The 23858-nt window shown below is 29.8% G+C and overlaps 1 protein-coding gene across 1 annotated transcript; it reads left to right on the top strand.

The window, feature by feature from the left end:
• Window positions 1-9243: 9243 nt before the first annotated feature.
• On the top strand, window positions 9244-12825 carry LOC120067774 (rop guanine nucleotide exchange factor 3-like). The gene is made up of 7 exons (XM_039019356.1): window positions 9244-9908; window positions 10620-10736; window positions 10929-11083; window positions 11367-11441; window positions 11548-11844; window positions 11948-12292; window positions 12414-12825. Exons 1-7 carry the CDS (start codon window positions 9611-9613, stop codon window positions 12531-12533), a joined length of 1407 nt encoding a protein of 468 aa, XP_038875284.1. The 5' UTR covers window positions 9244-9610; the 3' UTR covers window positions 12534-12825.
• The last annotated feature ends 11033 nt before the right edge of the window (window positions 12826-23858 follow it).

The following is a 23858-nucleotide window of genomic DNA, read 5'->3' on the forward strand; positions in this document are numbered from 1 at the left end:
AAAGGAAAATGCCAAAGCAGCGGAGAGGGTTAATCAACATCGAAAGCCTATGATATTTAAGAAGGGAGAATGGGTTTGGGTCCACCTTCAGAAGGAAAGATCTCCACGTCAACAAGATTCTAAGTTAAACCCAAAGGGAGATGGACCTTTTCAAGTGATGAAAAAAATCGATGACAACGCCTACCAGATTGATCTTGAAGGTAAATATGGTGTGAGTTCTACTTTTAATGTTTCTGATTTAACTTCTTTTGATGCAAATAATGAACTTAATTCGAGGATGAATTCTTCTAAAGGTGGAGAAGATGATATCAACCAGGGTGCCCTTGTGTTACCTCTAGGACCAATCACATGATCAAGAACCAAGAAGCTACAATTAGCCTTGAATTTTCACATTCAAGCGAAGATGAACTCAATTGAGGAGATTTAAGCAGCAACATCTGACCAAAAGCTTTATAATTGGTTTCAATTGATGCTACAAAATGAAATCGATTGAACTTTGTAATTTTATTTTAATTTGAAAATATACCTTAATTTTGTGGGTATTTTCATTATTGGACCCATATATATTTTGTTTGGGTATTTAGTTCTTTTTAGTTAGGGGTAGAATGGACTTTTTAAGTCCCTTTAGTTAAGTAGGATGAGTTTAAAGGATGGGAGAAAAAGATAGAATATTAGTTTTTGGATGTTTGAGTTTTTAGAGTTTTCTTTGAATGAAAATTCTTTGGTAGATGGCAGAGTTTCATCACCACTTTTGCAATTCTTGATTCAAGGTTAAATGTCAAGAATATTCAGATAAGTCTAATCATCTTGCTTGTGGAGTGTTCGAACTTAGAGTAAAGAACTAGTTCTTCTTATCTCTTGGTCTTCGATCAAAAGGTAATTCAAACCTAATTCTTTCCTTTTAGATTGTTGTCAAATTGATTGGGGGAATTTGATCTTAGGGGTTCAAAATTTGGGGTTCTTAATTTTCAAATCCTAGGGCTTTCATATCATAGGGATTTAGTAAGCATAGAGACCTTCAGGTTGGTCCATATAAATTTCTTCTTTTAAATCACCATTTAGAAAAGTTGTTTCCACATTCATTTGATGAATATTCATATGAATAATTGCAACAATCACAATTAACAGTCTAATTGATGCGATTCTTGTAGCCGGAGAAAATATATCAAAGAAGTCTAAATCTTCCTTTTGTTTAAAACCTTTTGCGACAAGTCTAGCTTTATACTTGTCTATGCTACCATCAGATTTCAATTTTTTTCTCAGAACCCATGTTGGGATAACCACGATTCACTTGGCTCAAATACTCAAGATCAACATTGGAAAGATGAAGAGAAGACTTAGAAATATTATGCCAAATCCTCGATACTCGAAACTCGATGTTCGATGAGAACTCCCTTCTTCGTCTGACGAGTCTCTATTAAATCCTCGATGGAACTCGATGACAACTGAACTAACATTCGATCTTACTCGATGATTCTTGAACGATATTCGATGCGACTCGAAGGTGAAAACGATCAACTCGACGCAACTCGATAGCGAAGATCGTTGCACGATTGAACTCGATACTCAGATTACTCGATGTGATTTGAATGACGAATGAATGACACGCGATTTGCAGGAAAGAAAACACTCATAAGAGCAAGAAAGATAAGGCAAGAAGATGAGACACAATGTTTATGTGGTTTGACAAGATTGCCTACGTCCACGGGAAGATCTGAGTGCTTTACTAATGAAGATTGCGTACAGTTTTTGTTGTTTACAGAAAAATAGGAAAAATGATGATAATTCTCTGCTTTATTTTAAGGATCAGAGGTATTTATAGAGTATACCAGCTGACCATTTACAAAGTTAGTTATAAACAAAAAAAAAAAAAAAAAAAAAAGTCAAATCTTCTTCACATTATTTACACCCAATAGTTTTACAACCATGTAGTAAATCAACTAATTTTCAAGTTGTATTAGAAATTGGTGATTTCATCTCATCATTTACAGCTTCCTTCCATTAGCATAATCTTTCCCAATTGAAAATTTTCCTTTTTTTTTTTTTTTTGTTATCACATACTGACTCCATGGTCTGTTTAGAGTCAACTTTATTAAGAAGATAACTCGATATTAAATTCTTCCTCATGGAAGGTGTGTAAAGTACATCTTTCAAGATTAGAACCCTTCTAGAGATGAATTTTAATTCTTTCCCAGTTTCCAAAACTTGGGTGGTATGAGAATCACCAAGCCTTATTAATTTAGGCTATCAAAAGGAGTATAAACTTTGAACCAATTTTGTTCATAACAGGTATGTCTATCGACTCCAGAATCAGCTCACCGTCCTTCAACACTTTGAACCTTATATATATTGTTGGATTGGTATGACAATCCCAAATGGGGGGTTGAACAGAGTTTATTTAAATAATAAAACTTTTTTCGTATTGTGGGCCGAATTAAGAAAATTAATATACTTTTTACTAACCAGAATTTTGAACAAGGATTTTATACAAAATAAATTCACTCAAAGTAATCAAGAAATTAATAATAATACTTTAAAGCACCTATTTGACTTTAATAATAAGATTGGCAAATGATATGAAAATTTCAGAACTACCCATCAAAGTAAACCAATATAAGCAATTAATTTCAAAAACAAAAATTGCAATTAATTTCAATTGATAAAATATAATAACAAATTAATTGCAAAACTAAAGAATAGAGAAATTGACAAGAAAAAAAATTATTGTGGCTCTCCACTTCCCAAGTTCCTCTCGGGTATGTCACTCAAATTTGACTCTTTCCACGACTTAGAGTTGAACTGCTACAATGTTTTTTTTCAGATGCAAAAACAAACCCGATCATTTCCATGGTTGAGGATCAAACCGTTACAACAACTCTTTTTCTAGGATCAAAAGCAACCCTTTCAAAAGTTTGAAAAGATTAAAGACCACACTTGCAACTCGCTAAAAGAGTGGATTTACAAATTTTGAGCTCACAACAAATCAATCCTCACTATACATAAATATCTCTAAAAAATGAGATGAAAAAGAAGAAACTGAAGTTTAGAGAGCAATAATGGAGGCTTAATGAATTATGGAGTATTGTAAAAAGATGTGAAATTGTTGATAAAAACGTAGAGAATAACATGAGTTTAAATAAAGAGAGAAGTAGGTAAAAACAAATTCAATTTGGGTCTTTAGATCTTGAAAAAGAAAAATCAATGGTGAAGATTTTTTTAAAAAAAACCAACTAACAGTTAGAAACAAACATAAAATAATATACTTTTTAGCCCACAATGTGTCTTTAGCCGTTGACACAAATATAAAATAATATGATAATGTATAAAAAAAAAAAAAAAAAAAAAACTTTACTATGTGTCGTTTCTCCATTGCTCCAAGTGACACCTTTCAATTTGTCCATTTTGATGGAAAAAATCTGTCACTGAGTTTGATACGTTTATTTGAGCTTTGGTCATAACTTTTTTATTTGACAGATTTTTTATTTGACGATACATTGCTCCAAACATGACAGATTTTTTTCGGTTAAGTTTGCTTTGGCTATAACTTTTTTATTTGAGCTTCGTTTTGAATGATTCATTGAATTTGGTACGTTATTTCGAGCTCTACATGACTCTTCAAAATACTAAAATCCTTAGTTAATAAAATCCAGTTTGTTATCATCAAAATATTAGTTAATTAATTATTAAAATTAATTAGTCACAAATGGTTGTTTGGTAAAATTAACCAGAGGCACAGGTTCTTGTTTCCGAAATTGCAAATTCAAGCAATATGCCCAATCTTGCAACAAATAAAACAAAATTGTTTAGAGTGGAGGATGTGTTTGGTTCTTATTCACTTTGGCTATCTCTTATTACTAGAAAAGTGATTTATTTTTATCTTTAATATAATTCTGTTTTGGCCTTAAATGACTATTTTCAGGAATGTGACCACTAGATAAATTGTCATGAGAAGAGATTAGGTTTACCATTGTGAGATTTTCATTACCCTCTTGAATCAAAGCATCTTGCCCTCTTGCCTCTTCCGTCACACGAATTCGAGTAATTAATACTTCTAGAGAGATTTTCTTTTGCTTATGACACATATTTTTTCTGAAATTTTTTCCATGATGGTGGAAGTTTATCAATTATACCGCTAATAGTAAGATTGTCCCCAATCTTAATTTCTTCATATGCTTGTCTCCAATCTTAATTTCTTTAAATGCTACTTCAACCACTATCATCTGAAAGTCTTATGCTTCCTCTACCACAGATTTTCCATTCACCATTTAAAAGCAAAAAAAAAAAAAAAAAAAAAAAACGACGACTTGTAGCATACCTTTTTGCATCTGTTTCTTCGATATCTTATTTATTTTGCAAGGTTTTCCATATTTTCTTGACACCATATAAATTGGCTAAGGTGGGTATTGAAGAGGTAAATGTTAATTGCTTAAAACAAGTGGATAAAATTTAACTACATAGTGTTCCCTAAGTTTAATATTAAATAAAAGTCATAAAAAATTATTAAAATGAAGTCCCTAGGTAAAATATTATTTTCAATAAAAGTTCTATATTTAAGAACTTAATACTAAGATTGCATTATCTATGTCAAAGCGTATAAAATTGATGAACAGTAATTATTATCGTTATACTACTTTATTTGATGTCAGAATTCTAAATTCTTATTTTTTCAACATGAATATAATTTAATTGATTATAGTATTATATTTCGATTAAAAATTTAGAGATCGGTAAATTCTAACTTTTTCATATTATTAGAATTAAAATAATAAAAAGTCAATTAATTATATCATGATTAAGATACGTGGTAATTTATTGTAGAATTAATTTCTTTTATTTAATTCAGCATTTGCAAACTTAATGAACTATGCAACCATTAGGTATGAATAAATGCAATACTAAAAATAATATTTAGATATGAATAAATGCAATCAAGCATATTGAACAAATATATATATATATATTGAACCAATAAGATTCAATGCACACACGCCACACGTATATTGCTGAATGCACACGTGCCACACGTACATCCTCTCATTACACCTACATTTTTTTAGTCAAAGTCAAAACCCATTTATTATATATTCAAAATAACCCCATCTTATGTACATAATATAATGTTAGAAAAAATAAAATGTACATAATATAACAAAGTGGACCGCACGTCTTCCTCACGACCATGCAACTCTTTTTATCTAATTTATTTAAACTTTTTTTTCTTTTATTATTATTATTATTATTATTATTATTTAATTATTCTAAGAACACTTGTACTCATCGACAAGCTTAACTAAACCATATGAACGAAATCTTGCATTCCATTGATATATTAGAAAGAAAAGTAATGGGTGCATCACGGGTTACACTCCTTTATGTACTTATTTTTAAGTGTCTGATTATAAGTTATTATATAATGAAGTTTTTATTTTTTTTAAAAAAAAAAAAGATATATTTTTTTCCTTTTTTTTTTTTATCTCTTTTTTATTATAGGAGATTATGGAAGGAGAGTGCAGTCTATACCGTATGTATATACATATATTCTTGAATGACTTAGTTAATTAAAATAATTAAGGTTTCGTTTGATAACTATTTAGTTCTTTGTTTATAATCTTTTTAAATTAAGCTTATAAACACTATTTTTACTTATAAATTTATGAAGAATTTTCACATATAGAAAAAATGTAAAACTATTTACAGAAGAAGCTAAAAAAAAAGAAAAAAAACACTGATACACTTCTATCAGCGTCTATCAATGATAGACTTGTATTATTTTCTATCACTAATAGACACTGATAGACTTCTATGAACGTCTATTTGTTATAGACATTGATAACAATGTCTATCACAACTATCTAAAAACAATAAATTCAAATTTAGCATCCAACTTCATGGGTAAATCAATTTTAGCACCAAAACTTAATGGGTGTTCAATAACCAAACAAAATTAACCCAAAACGCCCAAAATCTTACCTCAAACGGCCAAAAATCCTACAAACTCTAGCGCTAGCAGCAACAAGACAACGACGGCGAGGATTGGGTTGCACAGATCTAAGAGTTAGAGGATGAGAGGGAGTGAACCAGATAAAGAGAGAAATTCGGCTCACCGATAGCGTCGTACAACTAGATCTACGATGTAGACCAAAACGGTGGTGGATCGACTATTCGGCATGAGTGCAGCGACTGTTGGACGTTAGAGTGGTTAGAGAGAGAGATCGAGATCGAACTGAAGAAGAAGAAGAAAGTGCATGGTTTAGAGAGAAAGATCGAGATCGGACCGAAAAAGAAGAAGAAGGGAAAAGATGATTAAATTTTGTTATTTTGTGTAAATAGTTTCCCTTATTTTCTATTTTTGAAAATCCCCTAAATTTATTTATTTTTGTTATCCATTTTTTTACTAATTTTTTCAAATCAAGTCAATCACTGAAAAAAAATAGTTTTAAAAACTTTGTTTTAAGAAATTAACAAAGAATTTGAGTATTATTTCTTAAAAAAAATGTGAGACCATATTAATGAATTAAGCAAAAAAAAAAAAAATATATATATATATATATATATATATATATATATATAATATATATATATTTATATAAGTTTCAAAAAGTAGAAAGACTAAAAACATTGTTACCCCAAGGAGATATAGTGGATTCAACCTAACAAACTAAATAAATTGACGTCGATAATTTAGTTTGTAATTAGAATTGGTTAGTTTGATTACTAAAACGAGTAACTCTTTTTTTCAGAAAAATTCTGAAAAGTTTCATTTAAGATGAAGGAATAAGTCATAAACCGTACTAATGATTATTCGTCAATATATATATTTGGATTGATAATATAATTTTAAAATGAAAAGTTGTTCTGGGTTTTTTTTATTTCGTTGTTTATCAAATCTCAATTTATTTAGTTCAATTCAATTTGATTACTTTCTAAAAAGTTAAGTTCTTCAATATAATCTATAACTATTCTTTTTTTTTTTTTTTGGAACCTCCAGAGAAAAAGAATTAAAACAAAGGATTTGGAGATCTAATTATTTCATGGTGGGATATCTTTAAAGATATAGTATGTTGTATTATATTGTTAAAAGAGAACAAAATTAAAAATAATAAAATAAAATAAAACCACTCAAATTACAAACTAGGGTTAGAAATAATGTTGGTCATGAGGCCAAATTATTTAAGAAAATACAACAATGAACAATGGGGAAAAGATGTCAAATTTATTGCAAAATAATTCCCACATGCAACTTATCATAATATGTTTATAAGAATCCCTGACACATAACCCAAAATTGGTCTTTTCTACTATAAATAAAAACATAAGAAGTTAAAATGATCACGAAAATTCATATTTGATCAAAATAAAAATTTGAAAATTCTTTATAATTCAACAAGATAGCTTATTCATCATAATTTTTTTTTTTTTATTTTGTTGTGTGAAGAATAAATGAAAGTTTTTATACAAATATATATGAAGGTTGTTTTTTTAAAATATAGAAAATGAACCAAAAATATTAAAAATATAATACAAATATTTAATATCTATCATGAGTATAATTAGTTGTATAGTATATCATGTCTATTTCAGTTTAACTTATTGAGATTTAACACGAGTATTCGCTATAGATTAGTGTCACCTATCTACTATTTAGTATCTAATTTCAGAGTACTGAAAATTCAAATTATATAATTCTATAAAAGGAGAGAGATTTATATAGACTAATAAGAGTCTTATAAATATTTTCAAAATAGTTTTTAATCCTTTTAAATAATTTCTTCAATAATATTATATAGATAACAAAATAGGAGCATTCTTTAAATCAAAAAGACTAAATTTTACGAATATGTTATTTCGTACAATCGTCCCCTTGAAAAACATAATTAAAGTGATTTAGAAATTAATGTCTCTTTGTAATAGACTAGACTCCTATTCCTTTTTAAAGATATATATATATATATATAATATATATATATAATATCTTTGTGGTAGCAAGAACTTTAAAATTTTACCTAAATAGAACAATTCAAATATAGAATATGATAAAATCGAAGTCAATTTTTTGTTATATTTGTAAAATGTATATATATAACATTTAGAGAATATATGCTAATTTATATATATATTTGCAAAGTTATTGTAATTAAAATATGAGATGGAGAATCGAACATTTGACCTCAAGATTGATAGTGCGAGTACTATGCAAGTTGAACTATACTTGTATTAAATAAGCCTAATTTATACTAATTGATATTATCAAGTGATTTTCTTGTTCAATTTTGTGTGGAGTTAAACTATTAATAAGTCTAGTTTTTAAATCCTTAAATTAAAAAATAAAATAAATAATAAAAAACCTTCGAATACGTCAACACCTGTTTTAGGTTAACTATTTAAAGTTTTTATTACACACTTTTAAATTTACTTATTAGACATTTGATTGAACGTTTAGAAACCTATTTTATACTTTGTTAAAATATGATTAAAAATGAGATAAAAAATGAATGGAATAAAAATCAACATTAAAAAGTACGATTAATCAAAATGAACCAAAAGTTTTAATGTTAAAGTAAAAAAACCTTGACATATTGTATCAATTCTAATCATAAACTTTCAAATGAATAAAAAATATTAATGATAAAGGAAAAAAAACCTTGACATGTTGTATCAATTTTAATTATAAACTTTCAATTTTATTATTTTAAACCTTGAACATAGAAAATTGTATCAACTTTAGCACTCAAGTTTCAATATCGTCAATCTAAACTTCAAACTTAAATAATTGAATCAATTTACACCCTCAATTAAGTCTTGTAAGTTAAAATTGACATAATCTACTGAATTTGAGTTTTAAATTAATGAAATTGAAAGTTTAAAGTTAAAATTGATACAATTTACCAATTTTAAAACTTAAAATGATGAAATTTAACGTTTATAATTGAAATTGATACAACTTCCAAAGCTTAGAATAAAAAATATATATTCTTTCTGAAAAAAACTAAACATTAAGACCAACCAAAGTATCTATATTTAAAAATATATTAAAAAAGAAAAAAGAAAAAAAAACCAAACTGCATTCTAAACTACAACCATTCTTATTGTTTGACCATAATTTACCATATTATAAATTCTTCTAACCCATTTTTAAAGTATACTTTATAACGTGAGTAACTCTATTTTCCCTTCTTTTTTTTTTTCTTTCTTTTTATTGTGTGTATATATATGTTATATATTGTTTATGTATTATATGTAATATTTACAAAAATGTGTGAAGAACTCCATTTCCATGGCGAAATAGCTCTGTTTTTCTCCATCTGGGTCTGCCTTTTTTGATCGAATAAAGTTATCGTCGATGTCGGCCGGGCAATTCCTCTGCCTTCATCTTCCATTTTCGTGGTCCTAAAGTTGCAGAACATCTTCCCTCTCTTTTTCCAAAAGAAAATAAAAGATTTCAGAACGGAAAGAAAAAGAGAAAGAAAGCAAGAAAGCAAGAAAGCAAGCAACCAACAAGGAGGGAATTCCAATTCAAAATCTGTTCCTCTGTTTTCTTCTTCAAATTTTCAAACCGTTTGCTTTTCTTTTTAAAAACCCCTCATCGTTCCCACTGATTTTGGCTTCAAAAATGGAGAAATTTCCCATCTCTGACGAAAATTTCCACCTGGGTTTTCGTCCTTCCTCGTCTTCCATGGATCTAAATGATCAATCCACCATATCTGAAACCTCCGGCCAGTCTCCGGCCAGCGGCTACTCTTTCTCTTACTGTAGAACCAGCTCCGACGCCTCTGCCTTCTCTGACCCCACCACCGACGACAGCAGTTTCTGCATTGAGCCCTCTCCGGCGATTCTGGCCAGACAGGGCACCAGAAAATATAAACTCTCCGCCGGAGACAAGGTCGACGATCAAGACGCCATGGATTCCGGTGAGGAGTTTTCCCCCTTTTTTAAGTTGTTTTTTTTATTGTCGGTTAAATTTTAAGTTCTTATCTTCTCAAATTTGTGTTGTTTTTAAATACCTCCATTTTTATTACACTAAAAAAGCTTTAAAATTTTCTTAACATTCCTTGGGCCAACATTTGATTTTTAGTAATTAGAATTTTTAAAATTTTAAATTATAAATTCTACTCTCACTTCTAAATTTCTTTTTTATGAAAATGAATCTAACTCATTTGAAATAATAGTCATTATCAACCTTGAGCCATTCAATCTCCTATCTTAAATATCTTAAGAAGAAAAAAGAAACTTCTATTATCACAATGTCTATTTCTATCACGATCAAATTTAAAAGCAAGAAAAAGTCATTTTTAAAAATCCAGTTTTGTTTTTAAATTTAGACTAGTAAGTCAATCTTTTTTTTCAAGAAAGATTGAGAGAAAATAAATGTAAATTTTAAGAAACTAAAGACTAAAAGTGAAATAGTTATCAAAATAGTCTAAAATTTTAACCTACCAACTTAATTTGTAAACTTTTATTTCCGTGTCCAAGAAATTTATGAACTTTGAAAAGTGATAATCACTTTAAAATAGTTCTAGTCAAAACGAATCAAATATGTGCTACCAACTTCAAAGTCAGAGATTCAATCTTTCATTCACGTATGGTTCGTTTTAAAAGTTTAAAGATTGTGGTGGTTGCAGAAGTGGAGATGATGAAGGAGAGATTTGCAAAGCTTTTACTAGGAGAAGACATGTCAGGAAGCGGAAAAGGGGTTTGTACGGCAGTTACAATTTCAAATGCTATTACTAATCTTTATGGTACGTAAGATTTTGTACCTTTGTTTATCAAATTTTGATCTCTCCTTCTATTGGTAAACGTAGCTAACACATTATTAGTTAACCATATATCGATTTCTCAACAGTTTACGTTTTCTTGCTTTATTTAGTTGTCGATTTTTTAACAAAGAGATAAGAATAATTGTGTGTTTGTTTGTGTTGATGAATGATCAGCGACGGTGTTTGGACAGAATCTGAAACTGGAGCCATTGCCACCGGAGAAGAAGGCTATGTGGAAGAGAGAGATGTGCTGTTTGTTGTCTGTTTGTGATTACATTGTTGAGTTCTTCACTATATCTCAAACTTTGGAAGATGGAACTTCAATGGAGGTGATTCTTTCTTTCTTTTTTCTTTTCTAAACGTCTTTAAATATATTTTGAATGTTTGGGATTGTAAACTCAAACACATCGAAATTGAAAACTGTGAGTTTGTTTAAAGGTATTTTTGAAACGAGGTAATAACCGTTTTCAATCGGTCTTTAGGGACTAAAAAGGTAATTTTCGGGAAAAACATAAGTGAAAAAAACAGGAAACTGTTTCCAAGCAGCCTTGGTTTCTTGTACTTTTATTTTAATGAATCTTACAAAATTATGAAATGATGATGGTGTTTTAGGTGTTGAGCAGCAGACAAAGGTCAGATATATGTCTCAACCTTCCAGCATTGCAAAAGCTTGACCTGATGCTCTTGGTAAAGCTTATTAATGACAGCAAAAAATGGTTTGAAAAAAAAAAAGAAACTAATCTGGTTGAAATATTTTGAGAGTGATCAATGAATCTTGTTTTCCTTTTGGCAGGACATTTTGGATAGCTTTCAAGACACTGAGTTCTGGTATGCCGAAAAAGGAAGCATGTCGTCGAACTCTAATCAGTCGAAATCTGGTTCGTTTCGTCGACTGTCATTGCAAAAAGAGGAGAAATGGTGGCTGCCAGTTCCTTGTATTCCTTCATGTGGTCTATCGGAGAAGGCAAGGAAACATTTGCGAAATAAACGCGAATGCGCAAATCAAATCCACAAAGCTGCTATGGCAATCAACAGCACCATTCTTGCTGAAATGGAAATTCCAGAGTCATTCATAGACACTCTTCCAAAGGTCATTACTCCCCTAACCGTATAATTTTCGCTTTAAGAGCTCGTCGAAACCAACATAGTATATCCTTTTATTTTATAACTTCTAAATTATCCATTTTTTTCAGAGTGGAAAGGCGAGTATAGGCGATACAATATACCGTTACATGTATAGTGCAGACAAATTCTCACCCGAACATCTGCTCGATTGCTTGAACATAGGATCCGAACACGATGCGCTCGAACTTGCAGACCGGATCGAGGCTTCGATGTATACATGGAGAAGGAAAGCATGTCTGAGCCACTCAAAATCCTCATGGGAATTGGTAAAGGATCTAATGGCTGAAACTGATAGAAGTGACAAAAACACTATCTTGGCAGAAAGAGCCGAGACCTTACTTTTGTCCTTGAAACAAAGATTCCCTGAACTTTCTCAAACAACCTTAGACACTAGCAAGATTCAATACAATAGGGTAAGTTACCTCTCTATGAACTTTCAATTTATGTTGTCTTTTTTTTAAAAAAAAAAAATCTCTCTCTCTCTTAAAAACACAATATTTGTACTAAAAAACAAATGGTTTTTTTATGTTGTAGGATGTAGGACAGGCAGTGTTGGAGAGTTACTCGAGAGTGTTGGAAGGATTGGCATTCAACATTGTGGCTTGGATTGAAGATGTTCTTTCTTCTGATAGGTCCATAAGAAACCAAGAGTAGGACCCTCCTTTGTTACCAAGAAAAGGGAAAATAGACTATTTTTATAACATTTTAGAATTGCCCTTTTTCTTCTTGTTTCAACTTTTAGAGTATAGATGAAAGTGAATAAGATCTTTTCTTCTAATGTTTAGTTTGTTAGGTGTTTTTTTTTTTTCCTTTTTAGAGTCGTTTGTTTATACATATATGGTTACAATTTGTATAAAAAATATATGGTCAGTTTGGTAATCCCTATTTGTAAATTATCGATTACGCTTTAGGTTGAATTTCACATTATTTTTTTTAGACTCGATTTTAAAAAAATGGTCATTTAATTAAATAATATTTTTCTTGAGTAAAGGATTGGATTATCAAAAATTTTCTTGTGTGAAAATTTACCATTCTAGTTTATACTAAATCAAGAATCTACTCTTTCGAGTAAGTCTATCATCCAATGAGATATATTTGTTTTTTGGTATTGGTAATACCGTTCACTACTTTACTTTGGAACTGACTTTCATAGATTTATTTTTTCTACTTAAAAGACAATAGAATAAGATTACTTGCAAAATTTATATCTTAAATTGATATAAATTTTTAATCATGCTATTATAATTTTCACTTAAACAAATGGGTTACTTGGGACATTGAGTTGAGATATGATGTCTGAAGTTCATATATCTGTATTCGGAGTGTAAGATTATTTAGAGTTGAGTTCATATGTCTAAGGGATCTAGTGCAGTTTTTCAAACTCTAAATAATATGTTTTTATGAGGTTTATTTTCATTTTGAAACTTTTTATTCAATAATTTTATACGTCTTTGTATTGAATAAAATATGGATTGCAATTTTTTTGTTTTAATTTTTAAAATTTTTCTTTCTTTCTTTCTTTCTTAGTAATGAACAACAACTAACCCACTACGTTTCTTGCAGGAATATAGTTAAATGAAATGGGAAATAAAGAGAAATCAAAACTTTTGATTCCTAATTTTTCTCCATGAATTTCATAATCATCTTCTTCTTTTCTTCCTCTTTGTATTTTTACTCTATCATTAATTTTTCTTAACTAAATCTCCCTCACCATCTTAACAACCAATTGAATGTTACCACATTTCTTCAACAATTTCACTTTTATTCCCTCCAAAGTTGGAGGATCATCAGAGAACAAATCTCAACTTTTCACTATTTCTTGACATAAAATGTTCTAAGAAAAAATCTCCATTTTATGGGTTTTTTTTTGTTTGTTATATATTACATACTTTCCCACATATTACTAACACTAATTTCATATGTGAATTCAATTAAATAAATATATGTTTTTACAAATTTCTACAAATAAGTATTACACTTAATGTAGACAAAATAATATTATTTATATAATGAATAACCCTACAACATACTTTAACAGTCATGGATCTTCTAATAGACGTAAGTAGTTGTCGAAGTTGATTATCGAAGATGATTTTTGCTAGAGTTTGTAGTTGGAGGTGGTTATCGAAGCCAAAGTTAGTCGCGTAAAGGTGGTATTGGAGTCGGTCATCGAAGTTTGTCGTCATAGGTGATTTTCAGAGCCCAAAGTTGGTCGTTGGAGTTAGCCACACGAAAGTGGTTGTAGAGGTTGATCATCAAAGATGATTTTCGTCAGAGTTTGTAGTCGGAGGTGATTGTCGGAGCTCGAAGTTGGTCGCATAAAGGTGGTATTAGAGTTGGTTGTCGAAGTTGCTCACTCGAAGGTGGTCATCGAAGTTGATCATCAAAGGTAATTTTTATTGGAGTTTGTAGTTGGAGGTGGTTGTCGAAGCCTTAAAGGTGATTGTCGGAGTTGTTCATCGGAGTTTGTTGTCGGAGGTGATTGTCGAAACCTAAAATTGGTCGTCGGAGTCGGTTGCACGATGGTGATCGTCGGAGTTGGGTCACTGGAGTTGTCAACAAAGATGGTTGTTGGAAGCTGAAATTGGTCGCTAGAGTTGTCATCAGAAGTGGTTGTCGGAGTTGCTCGCTAGAAGGTAGTCATCGAAGGTGATTTTCTTGAAATTTGTAGTCGGAGGTGGTTTTTGAAATTTACGAAGGTGGCTGTCGAGTTGGTCATCGGAGTTTTTTGACGGAGGCGGTTGCTAGAACCCAAAATTGGTCGTAGGAGTTGATTGCGCAAAAGTGGTCGTTGGAGTTGGGTCACCGAAGTTGTCATTGGAGGTGGTTGTCGGAGCCTGGAATTGGTCGCTGAAGTTAGTGCCGAAGTTGTCATCGGAGGTGGTTGTCAGAGCTTAGAGTAGTGGGTTCTCAAAATGTTGCAGCAATAGTTAGTAACAGTGGCTGAAGGGCTATCAGATGGGTGGAGCCTTGAAAACATTAGAAGAAGGGAGAGTTGGGTGAGTTAGTAAAATATACCAACTCAACTCCATTAACATCTAAAATTGGTGGACCAAACATTGAATTGATATATTATACCCACTCAATTTATGTTGGTGAACTAAACACCCAAAAATGATTTAGAAACTTTAAAAAAAAAAAAAAAGTTTCTAACTTAAAAAATCTATGAAACTAACTTTCATGGATTTTTTTTCTTCGCGACAATATAATAAGATCGAATATTTCCTAACCTAAAAAATCAATATCTTTCATGATTTAAATTGATATAAAATTTTAATCTTACTATATCAAAGTAAAAAAATATATATATATATTTATGAAATTGATGTGATCAATTTGTGAAAAAGATATTAATTCGAAAGGAGCTCACCTACAACAATAACATTTTGAAAACCAACAATGCATAAAATTTTTCATAGATAAGATTAATGCAATTAAGGTCCTATTCAAGGTAAAAATCTTTTTATCTTTGCTTATTTATTTAAAATCATATCACAAAATAGTTATTTGAATCAATTTTCATCTTTCAAATATTAAATTAGTCTTTGTATTTTAAACAAATATATTTGTTTGTTTAGTTATTCAAAAGATATATCTGACACTTTATTTTGTTTAATTATCCATTATCATTAGTCATTTATTTGTCACGTCATCATGTTTAAATATTAATGACAAAAAATTAAATAGAATCTCAATATTCTCCCTTTGTATTATTTTGAAAACCTAATCATGTTTTTTGTTTTTAATTAACAAAACCCTCTAAATTAAGTGGTCATGATATATATGCTCATACTATAAGTTATGTTAATCAAGCCTTTATTGAGAATTTATTATACTTACATATAACAATGACATATCATAAATAGTTAACTTTATTGATCAGTATGGCTGAATCAAATTAACTTAGAAGAACACCTTAGAAGACCCTGACTTTTGCCTATTAATAATATTGCATTAATTAATTCATTTGCTACATATGTATATTTGATTCGATGTTTTACCCTATTTACTAAATCATAATTCAACTTTTACTTTTCTCTTTAAAAATACTTTTATGTTATCTTCATTAATGAAGCTCTTATTTGATTTTTTTTTTAATATATCTAGCCATAAGGTTAAGGCATTAAGAAAAATGTAAAGAGAAATTCGACTCGAAAATGTTCAAATTAACTGTTTGTTTGGAAGACCTTGTGATCTTTTAGGATTTCAATTGATTTTAAACAAATTTCAAGTGATTTCAAATTCTGTTTTTATTAATTAAAAAAAAACTTTTCTGACTAAAATGGTTGGATTTCACAAGATTTCATAGGTTTTACTTATTTAACCTTGTGAAGCGTCATAACTAAAGGCCTGTAATAATAAATTCTTAATTTTCTCTTCTTTTTCGATTATTTTTTAGACACAAAATTTTATATATATTCATTCTAAATTTGTTTCATTTCAAACCAAATAATTAATTTTAAATGACTTTTTAAATTTCAAATGATAAGATTTAAAATCATTTCTTAAGGTAATTAAAAACCATAACATCCTAAAAGGATCATAGATGCTTTAATCATTAGACCACTTTTATGTTGGCATTTAAATTTATGGTTTAATTTCATGAAATTGAAAGTTGACTTGACTTATTTACCTATGCAGAAGGGTAAGAAATTAAAGAACTTCTTAAATTTTAGATGGATTTATATTATTATTTATAAGAAAGTATCATAATTTTAATAAAGAAATGTGAACCTACCATTATACTCAAAATCGACACGTTTATAGTAATTTAATGTGTGTATGGTACGTGATATAAATTACTTTCAGTAAACAATTATTGAAAAATTATTGCACATATATTACACGGCATATCATCAATACTAAGCTTCTTGAGTTGAAACATCTAATAATTAAATATGGTCCAATGAACCAATTTATTTCTCAAACAAAAAGGGACCTATTTAAAGAGGTATACCTTTAGAAGTTATTTGTATTAATTAATTCATTTAATAAATGTACTTGATTAAATATTTAATCATTTGAGTGATATTATATTTCTGGTGCAGCTCACACTTCTACTTCACTTTTCCTTTGATCAATCTTTTGTCTATATAACTCTGGATCACAAAAAACCTCAAAATTATATTCAAGCAGTTAAGTCTTTTGTGGGAGTAATTCTATGTCGGTGAACTTCGTGGTCTTGAATCAAATAGGACTTGGTCTGGATATTTCATAGTCCTTACCACTCGATAAAACTCTTACTAGATGTAAATGAGTATACAAAATTAAATATATTTTGATTGCTATAAGGCATTTAATTGCCAAAACAGCAATGAGTTGACCATCATGATATACTGAACGAGATTTGACGTGGTTATTGTTTGTCTCCTCCTCTCAATTACTTCATTAATAATCGATTTCTTCATTAACTCAATGTCAATAATGTCTTTTTATATAATGATAATTTACGCAAGGAATTCTTTATGGAACTCTCTCTCAACTTTTCTTCCTCTACTTACCCTCAGTGTTTGTAAGTTGCCTAATTAATCTATTCATGGGCTTAAATAAATGCATTGTGATCATCAATCTATTTCTTTATATATACTCGTAAAGTTTCTCAATTTACATCCTCATTTGAGTTGATGATATTGTCTTTACTGAAAATAATGACAAATTATATCCTCGAAACAAAACAATTTCTTGCTCAATCCTTTTCCATTAAGGATTGAAGTAGCTAGTTTTTCATTTATAAGTCAACACAAATATACTCTTAATATATAAGGCTAATTGGTTATGGAACCTCTCATTTTTTATGGAACAACACCTCCATCTTGACGACGGGTATCCACTTTCTAATACCTCACTTTATGGCCATTTCATTGATTCCTTCACTCGACTTAACATTTAGCATGTTGATAACATTCTAAGTCAATTTTATGAAACATTCTCACCCATCTAATATCATTCATAAAGTACATCATTCAGGTCATCAAGATGGTAACTAGTGACTTATCCACTTACTATGTTTAAATTGAAACATTGACATTCAATTTATTTAGAGATAAATAAGTAGTCAAAGGTTAAATTATAAATTAGCCTAATCACCAAATATATCTAGTGACATTATAAGAAAGAGACTCTTTTCCAATGTGGGTAATCATCGGTAGAGATCCAAAAACACTCGAGAGCTAATCTCCCAACGTCATATATGTCGTCAAGGTTATCGTCAAAACAGGCCAGTCAAAAGATCATCTCTCGACACCAAAATACAGACCATCGAGAAAGAAACTTACTCCTGACAACGTGTATGCTTTTGTGTTGGAAGTTATTATATCTCTCAATGCTTTATATTTTTGGTCGACGGTTCTAGAACTCTTGATGGTCTTGTATAAGCATCAAGAGTTCTATCATCACCCGATGGATTGTTTTACCATCGAGAGATTGAAACGAGTTGAAGAGCCTACTGAATCCTCTTTACTCCTTACGCCATGTGTCACAATGTTAGGAAATAGTTTATTTGCTGACGATTTATCCAGCTTTATATGATGGGAAATAGTGTGCTAAAAAATTTAATTCGTTAGTTAAATTAAATTTGAGATTTCAATAATATAATGGTACCTAAATAGTCAATCTTCTTATGCAATAAATTAACAAAAAAATTTATATGACCACAAACACAAGAGGTATTGTAACGACCTGGCTCCCTAGGACTTAAACTAGGCCATTACGTCTATACATGTATATAATTTAAATTGACAATTTTTCATGACGTAATAAAATCAAATAAATAGCATAAAATAATTAAATTTATTAAAACTAAATAATTGAAATTCATTTAACATAATACCCTTAAACCATAAAACAATAATAGAAAATTCTTTTAAAAAGTTTAAAAGCACAAATACCAAAACTTCAAGTTCAAGCATCAAGACTAGCAATTTTAAAACATAAAATCCTGAAAACATGAGCAGAAGCATATGACTAGTCTCAGTGGCTCGTTTACAAATTTTCGCTTATCATTCGCCGGTGTGTTCTTACCTTTACCTGAAAAAGTAACATGAGAAATAATGAGTATAAAATACTCGGTAAGTAACCCCACTACCAAGGTTAGGCTAAACATTTATGTCCTCTAAATGTCATTCTCTAGTGGGACATTCATAAACCTCTACTGTCCATAGGATGGTCATGTAATGGATAGTTGAACCCGCCCTACCGTAAGTGAGATGTACCCACAAACCTTTGGTGAATCTCGAAGGAAACACAAACCTCTAGTGAAGTCCAGAAGGAGGTCACCATCTCTGGTGAATCATGGTGAATCCCAAAAGAAACACAAACCTCTAGTGAATCTCGAAGGAAACACGAACCTCTGGTGAAATCCTGAAGAAGATCACTACCTCCGGTAGGTATCTAATTACGGGTAAGGGTAACTATCAATATCATAAGCATAACATGCATCATAAAACATAGTCCCACAAACATGCAAATACATATCATCATGCTCAATGTTCATCTAGCAAATCATATAAACAAAATAATTTAGTTCATGCTTGCACTCGTAACATGCTTCAAAATACAATTAAGATCAGTTTATTTATCCTCATGCATCTTGATGCAAATAGTCTTAGAATCATCAAAATCATTATTAAATTTATCGTCTGACACAAAAGCAGTTCTAGTAGTAAGATTACTTACCTCAAATTTGGTCACAAATTTTAATCCACATAATTAATCTTCTCAAAACCTTTGGAAGACTTGAATCAACCCTATAACATAAATTACATATTTTAATTTAGCAACCCTAACCTAAAATAATGAATACATAATTTAAATTAATCATTTGGGGTCTAAATCCAATTAACCAAAATAATCCAAATATCTCCAATATAACTTTACCGAAATTGTGGCTTGGTCCTAAATTAATTCCAAACCCAATTCTTTTGGCCACCTGAACATAAAACAAAAACCCATATTTAATAACTTAAATTTCCACAATTACTCTTAATCCAAAAAGAGCCAAAGTGCTAGAATTCACTTAAAAACTTACCAAATTTTAACAATTTTTCTACCGAAAATTGGTCTCTAACTTGATGGCAATTTCTCAAAATTTTCCAAATCTTGATTTTGAAAGTCCAAACACAACGACTCCCAATTTTAATTCGATGTCCTGAAATAAATCCCAAATTTTCTTTTAATCCAATTTAAATTCTAAAATTCCTCACTGAGCAATAATTCAATTCAACCTTCAACAATCCAAAATAATTCTCAAATATTACAAAATAACTTAATTTAAATTACATAAAAATTTGGTCTCAAATATTACAAAATAACTTAATTTAAATTACATAAAGATTTGGTGGGATGTCTCAAGTAAATTATTCATATATAAAATATAGTAAAAAGAAATTAAATGACCATTCAAATTTTACAAAACTAGGTATTGTTCTAACAAGTTTGCATAAATTAAAATATCGTTAATACACATGAAATTCAACAAAAACGAAGAGGTTATTTGGAAGTCACATCATTCCACTTCTCTACATAAACACGACATTTAAATTCATCCATGACTTTAAAACTTGAGCGACAATATATTATCATTCGAAACTAATGAATACAAAGTATAGATATATAAATAAAAATAACTATACCCTTCATCAAAGTAACAAATTATGAACAAAAAACCATAAATATAACTAAACCAAGAGAACAATATAACATAACACTAAACAAAAACAATTCACTCTTTAAATATAAAGTATATAGACATATAACTCAAACTAAACAATGTAAACCAACCTCCAAACTGAAGCACATGAAATACAAATCACACTTGCACCATTTTAGCATTTTAGCATTTTCAATTCAAGAACATAAAGGTGATGGAATAAATCATCAATATAATTACAACAATAATTCTTACATGCATAATCACACAAGAAACAATCAAGTACAATCAAACATATAACACTCAAACACACATAACCTTGTAATCACTCTCCCACTCAAACACATAAATAAGTCAAGTTCAATATAATTCTCCCACTTGATAAAACCACACTTGAACACATAACTAATTTCAAGCATATAACATTCATAAAACCAATCAAACAAAACCATTTTAAACATGACAAAAGTGATTTAATAATTTTAAAATCACTCCCAAACATGTACAAAAATTAGTAATAAAAATATTTTTAGATTTAATAATATATTCGAATTGGTCGATTCGTCCCAAATTAATTTTAAGTTAACACATCATCCAACTCAAGCCATTAAATTTTAATTTAGTTGAATCTATCCAACCCAAATAAATTCATAACGTAACTCAAAACGATAACATTGAGTTGGGTAAATTAAGTTTTTTAGGTCATCTGATTTATTTTTACTCACTTATATTTCTTTTCAACTAAAGTCATGTTTTCTACTCCTTAATCAAATTGTTACAATCGTAATGATTTTTTTTTATTATTCATAGTTTATAAAATCTTTTTAACTAGTCATCGGGTAACGTATCTAAATGGCTTAAGGCCACGTTTATTAAACCGTGATAAAAGTTGGCATAATCGGAATGAGATTTCATTAATGGATTAATCGTAATAGGTCTGAACCGTAAACACAATTGGATTGTTGTTGACCACGTTTACCTAGAATTAATTTGTCACATTTTACTATTATCATTACTGTTTGGCCCTAACGGTAACAATAAATGTGACAAATTAATAATTTTCATATTGTTATAGTAACAATATTTGTAACGGTAACAATAAGATGGTGTATTCCACGACAATTAAATTCAACATCTTTTATAGCTCAATACAAATTTCAAGATGAATTCTATATCTAATTACGATTTTGGTAAGCAAGTAAATAACAACAAAAGTAATCAACTAGATTCTACTTCTACCTTTTATAATACTATTCATGGATTATTTTTCAACCGCTGTAAACTTGACCTTAGAGTAAAGCAAACATGGCCTAAATAGTAAGAAATTTGTAGTAGGTGTTTTTCTATTTATATGTATATTCCTTTTTAAAACTATTTGCAAATATAAATTATTTTCTGAATTACCTTAAATACATTTACCTTCTTTACTTTTTTTCTAAAATAACCTTATTCTGCCCCTTCTTCCTCGTCGTCCGGCTTCTTTCTTTACGTTAAATCTATTTTCTTTCTTTCTGTCTTTTTCCATAGTGGGGCTTCATCTTCCCCCTTCTTTTTCATCGTTTTCATTTTCTTTCTGTGCTTTTCCAAAGTGCCACTTCTTCTTCTGAGGTTTCATCTTCTTTTTGGTCGAGCTAATGTGCGCTTTCCAGGTATGTCTTCTCCATTCTGCGTCGCTCAATTCTAAGGTTTTCTGCTTATGATTTCTTCTTTCTATGTTCAATTTTGTATTTCTGACTCACGATTTTGTATGGTTTCATCCTCTTCTTGTGTGATTCTTTCTCCAATATCTAGGTATTCGATTTCTTACTCTATTTTTTATTGGATGTCTAGGTATTCGGTTTCTTCTTTTGTAGGTTTCATTGATTTTACTTGAAGTATGCTTTGTTTTTTTTATTGATTTCCTCAGTTTTCTGGTATGATCTGCTTTAATTTTTTCTTTGAGTGTTCATAACTTAATTTCTGTTTAGTTTATATTTAGGTTTTTTTCTCCAATCAGTCATGAACTTCCTATCACTGATATTAGTAGTCATGAACTTCCTATCACTAATATTAGTAGTCAGGAACCTATCATTGATATTAGTCCTCTGATGATAGATACATATCATAGTGTATCAATGATATTAGCCTATCACTTATAGATATTGTTTTCTATTTATTCTACTAGTCTAGAATGTCATGGGTTTAATTGTTGTTTCTTGCAATGATTTGGAAATATGATTAAGCTTGCAATAGTGGTGTTTCATAGTGGACAGTAGGATGATAAACATAATTACTTGGTTGATAAAATTATGTGTTTTGAGAGTTTTGTGAGTTTGATATTAAAGGAAATTCAATTGGAAAGTATCTATTTTTTCAATACAATTATCGATCTCATTGGATTTTGGTATCAATGACATTCAAACTGTGGTTGAAATTCATGAAGATAACGATGTTTCTTGGTTAGTAATGTTGGTTTCGAGAAGTGGGTTCGTGCATATTGTAGAAGGAGAAGATATCAGATGATTACTACAAACATTTCATAATGTTTAAATACAATTTTAAAAGAGCTTAGAGATTTACCTGTGGCATCACTACTCAATTCAATCAGACAATTACTTCAAAAATATTTTTATGATAAAAGTAAAGTTGCATATTGTATGAAATCTGTTTTGGGTTGAGGGGAAATTACGAACACAACATCATATATCAAGAAGCTTCACTGTAAGAGTTACTTGTTTTCATGGGTAATATAGCACAATTTGTCAATGATTGAGTTCTATCAATCATAGACTTCTATCATTGATAGATTCAAATAGTTGGATTTTAATTAATTTCTTGTCTATGTGTCATTTTTCTCAAGTTAATGCAATTAATGATGTCGAATTTCAAGTAATTGATGGAAACAATCATTTTATGGTACATTTAGATTCCAAATCATGTACTTGTCGTGTTTGGGATCTTGATGAAATTCCATGTGTCCATGCACTTGCTGTTATTCGTGGATGCAACATGGATACTTACTCATTTGTTCATAAGTATTTTTTGACAAGCACCTTGATTTCATGCTATGTTGGATCTGTCCATGCTAATTGGAAGCCTATAGGGATTGACGTGAGTATATTACCTCCAATTGTTAAGCGCCCAACAAGCCGACCTCGAAAACAACGAATATTATCAATTGGCGAGCAAAAAAGTCAGACAAAGTGCAGTCATCATCGTATTGGTCATAATCGTAGAACTTGTAAATTTCCACCATTTATACAATGATGCAACATTTAATATCAATATGATCTTTATAGATGTGAACGTGTAGGTTGTGAACATTTTTAGAATGTTGTAGGGTTTGCTATTTT

Source organism: Benincasa hispida, chromosome 12 (assembly GCF_009727055.1).
Source record: "Benincasa hispida cultivar B227 chromosome 12, ASM972705v1, whole genome shotgun sequence".
NCBI classification, from domain to species: Eukaryota; Viridiplantae; Streptophyta; class Magnoliopsida; order Cucurbitales; family Cucurbitaceae; genus Benincasa; species Benincasa hispida.

Bases quoted from the DNA above. Each gene is read 5' to 3' on its own strand.
- LOC120067774 (XM_039019356.1), top strand. From the start codon at position 9,611: ATGGAGAAATTTCCCATCTCTGACGAAAATTTCCACCTGGGTTTTCGT. The intron at 9,909-10,619 runs GTGAGGAGTTTT...TGGTGGTTGCAG, and splicing joins TCAAGACGCCATGGATTCCG to AAGTGGAGATGATGAAGGAG. The intron at 10,737-10,928 runs GTACGTAAGATT...ATGAATGATCAG, and splicing joins TGCTATTACTAATCTTTATG to CGACGGTGTTTGGACAGAAT.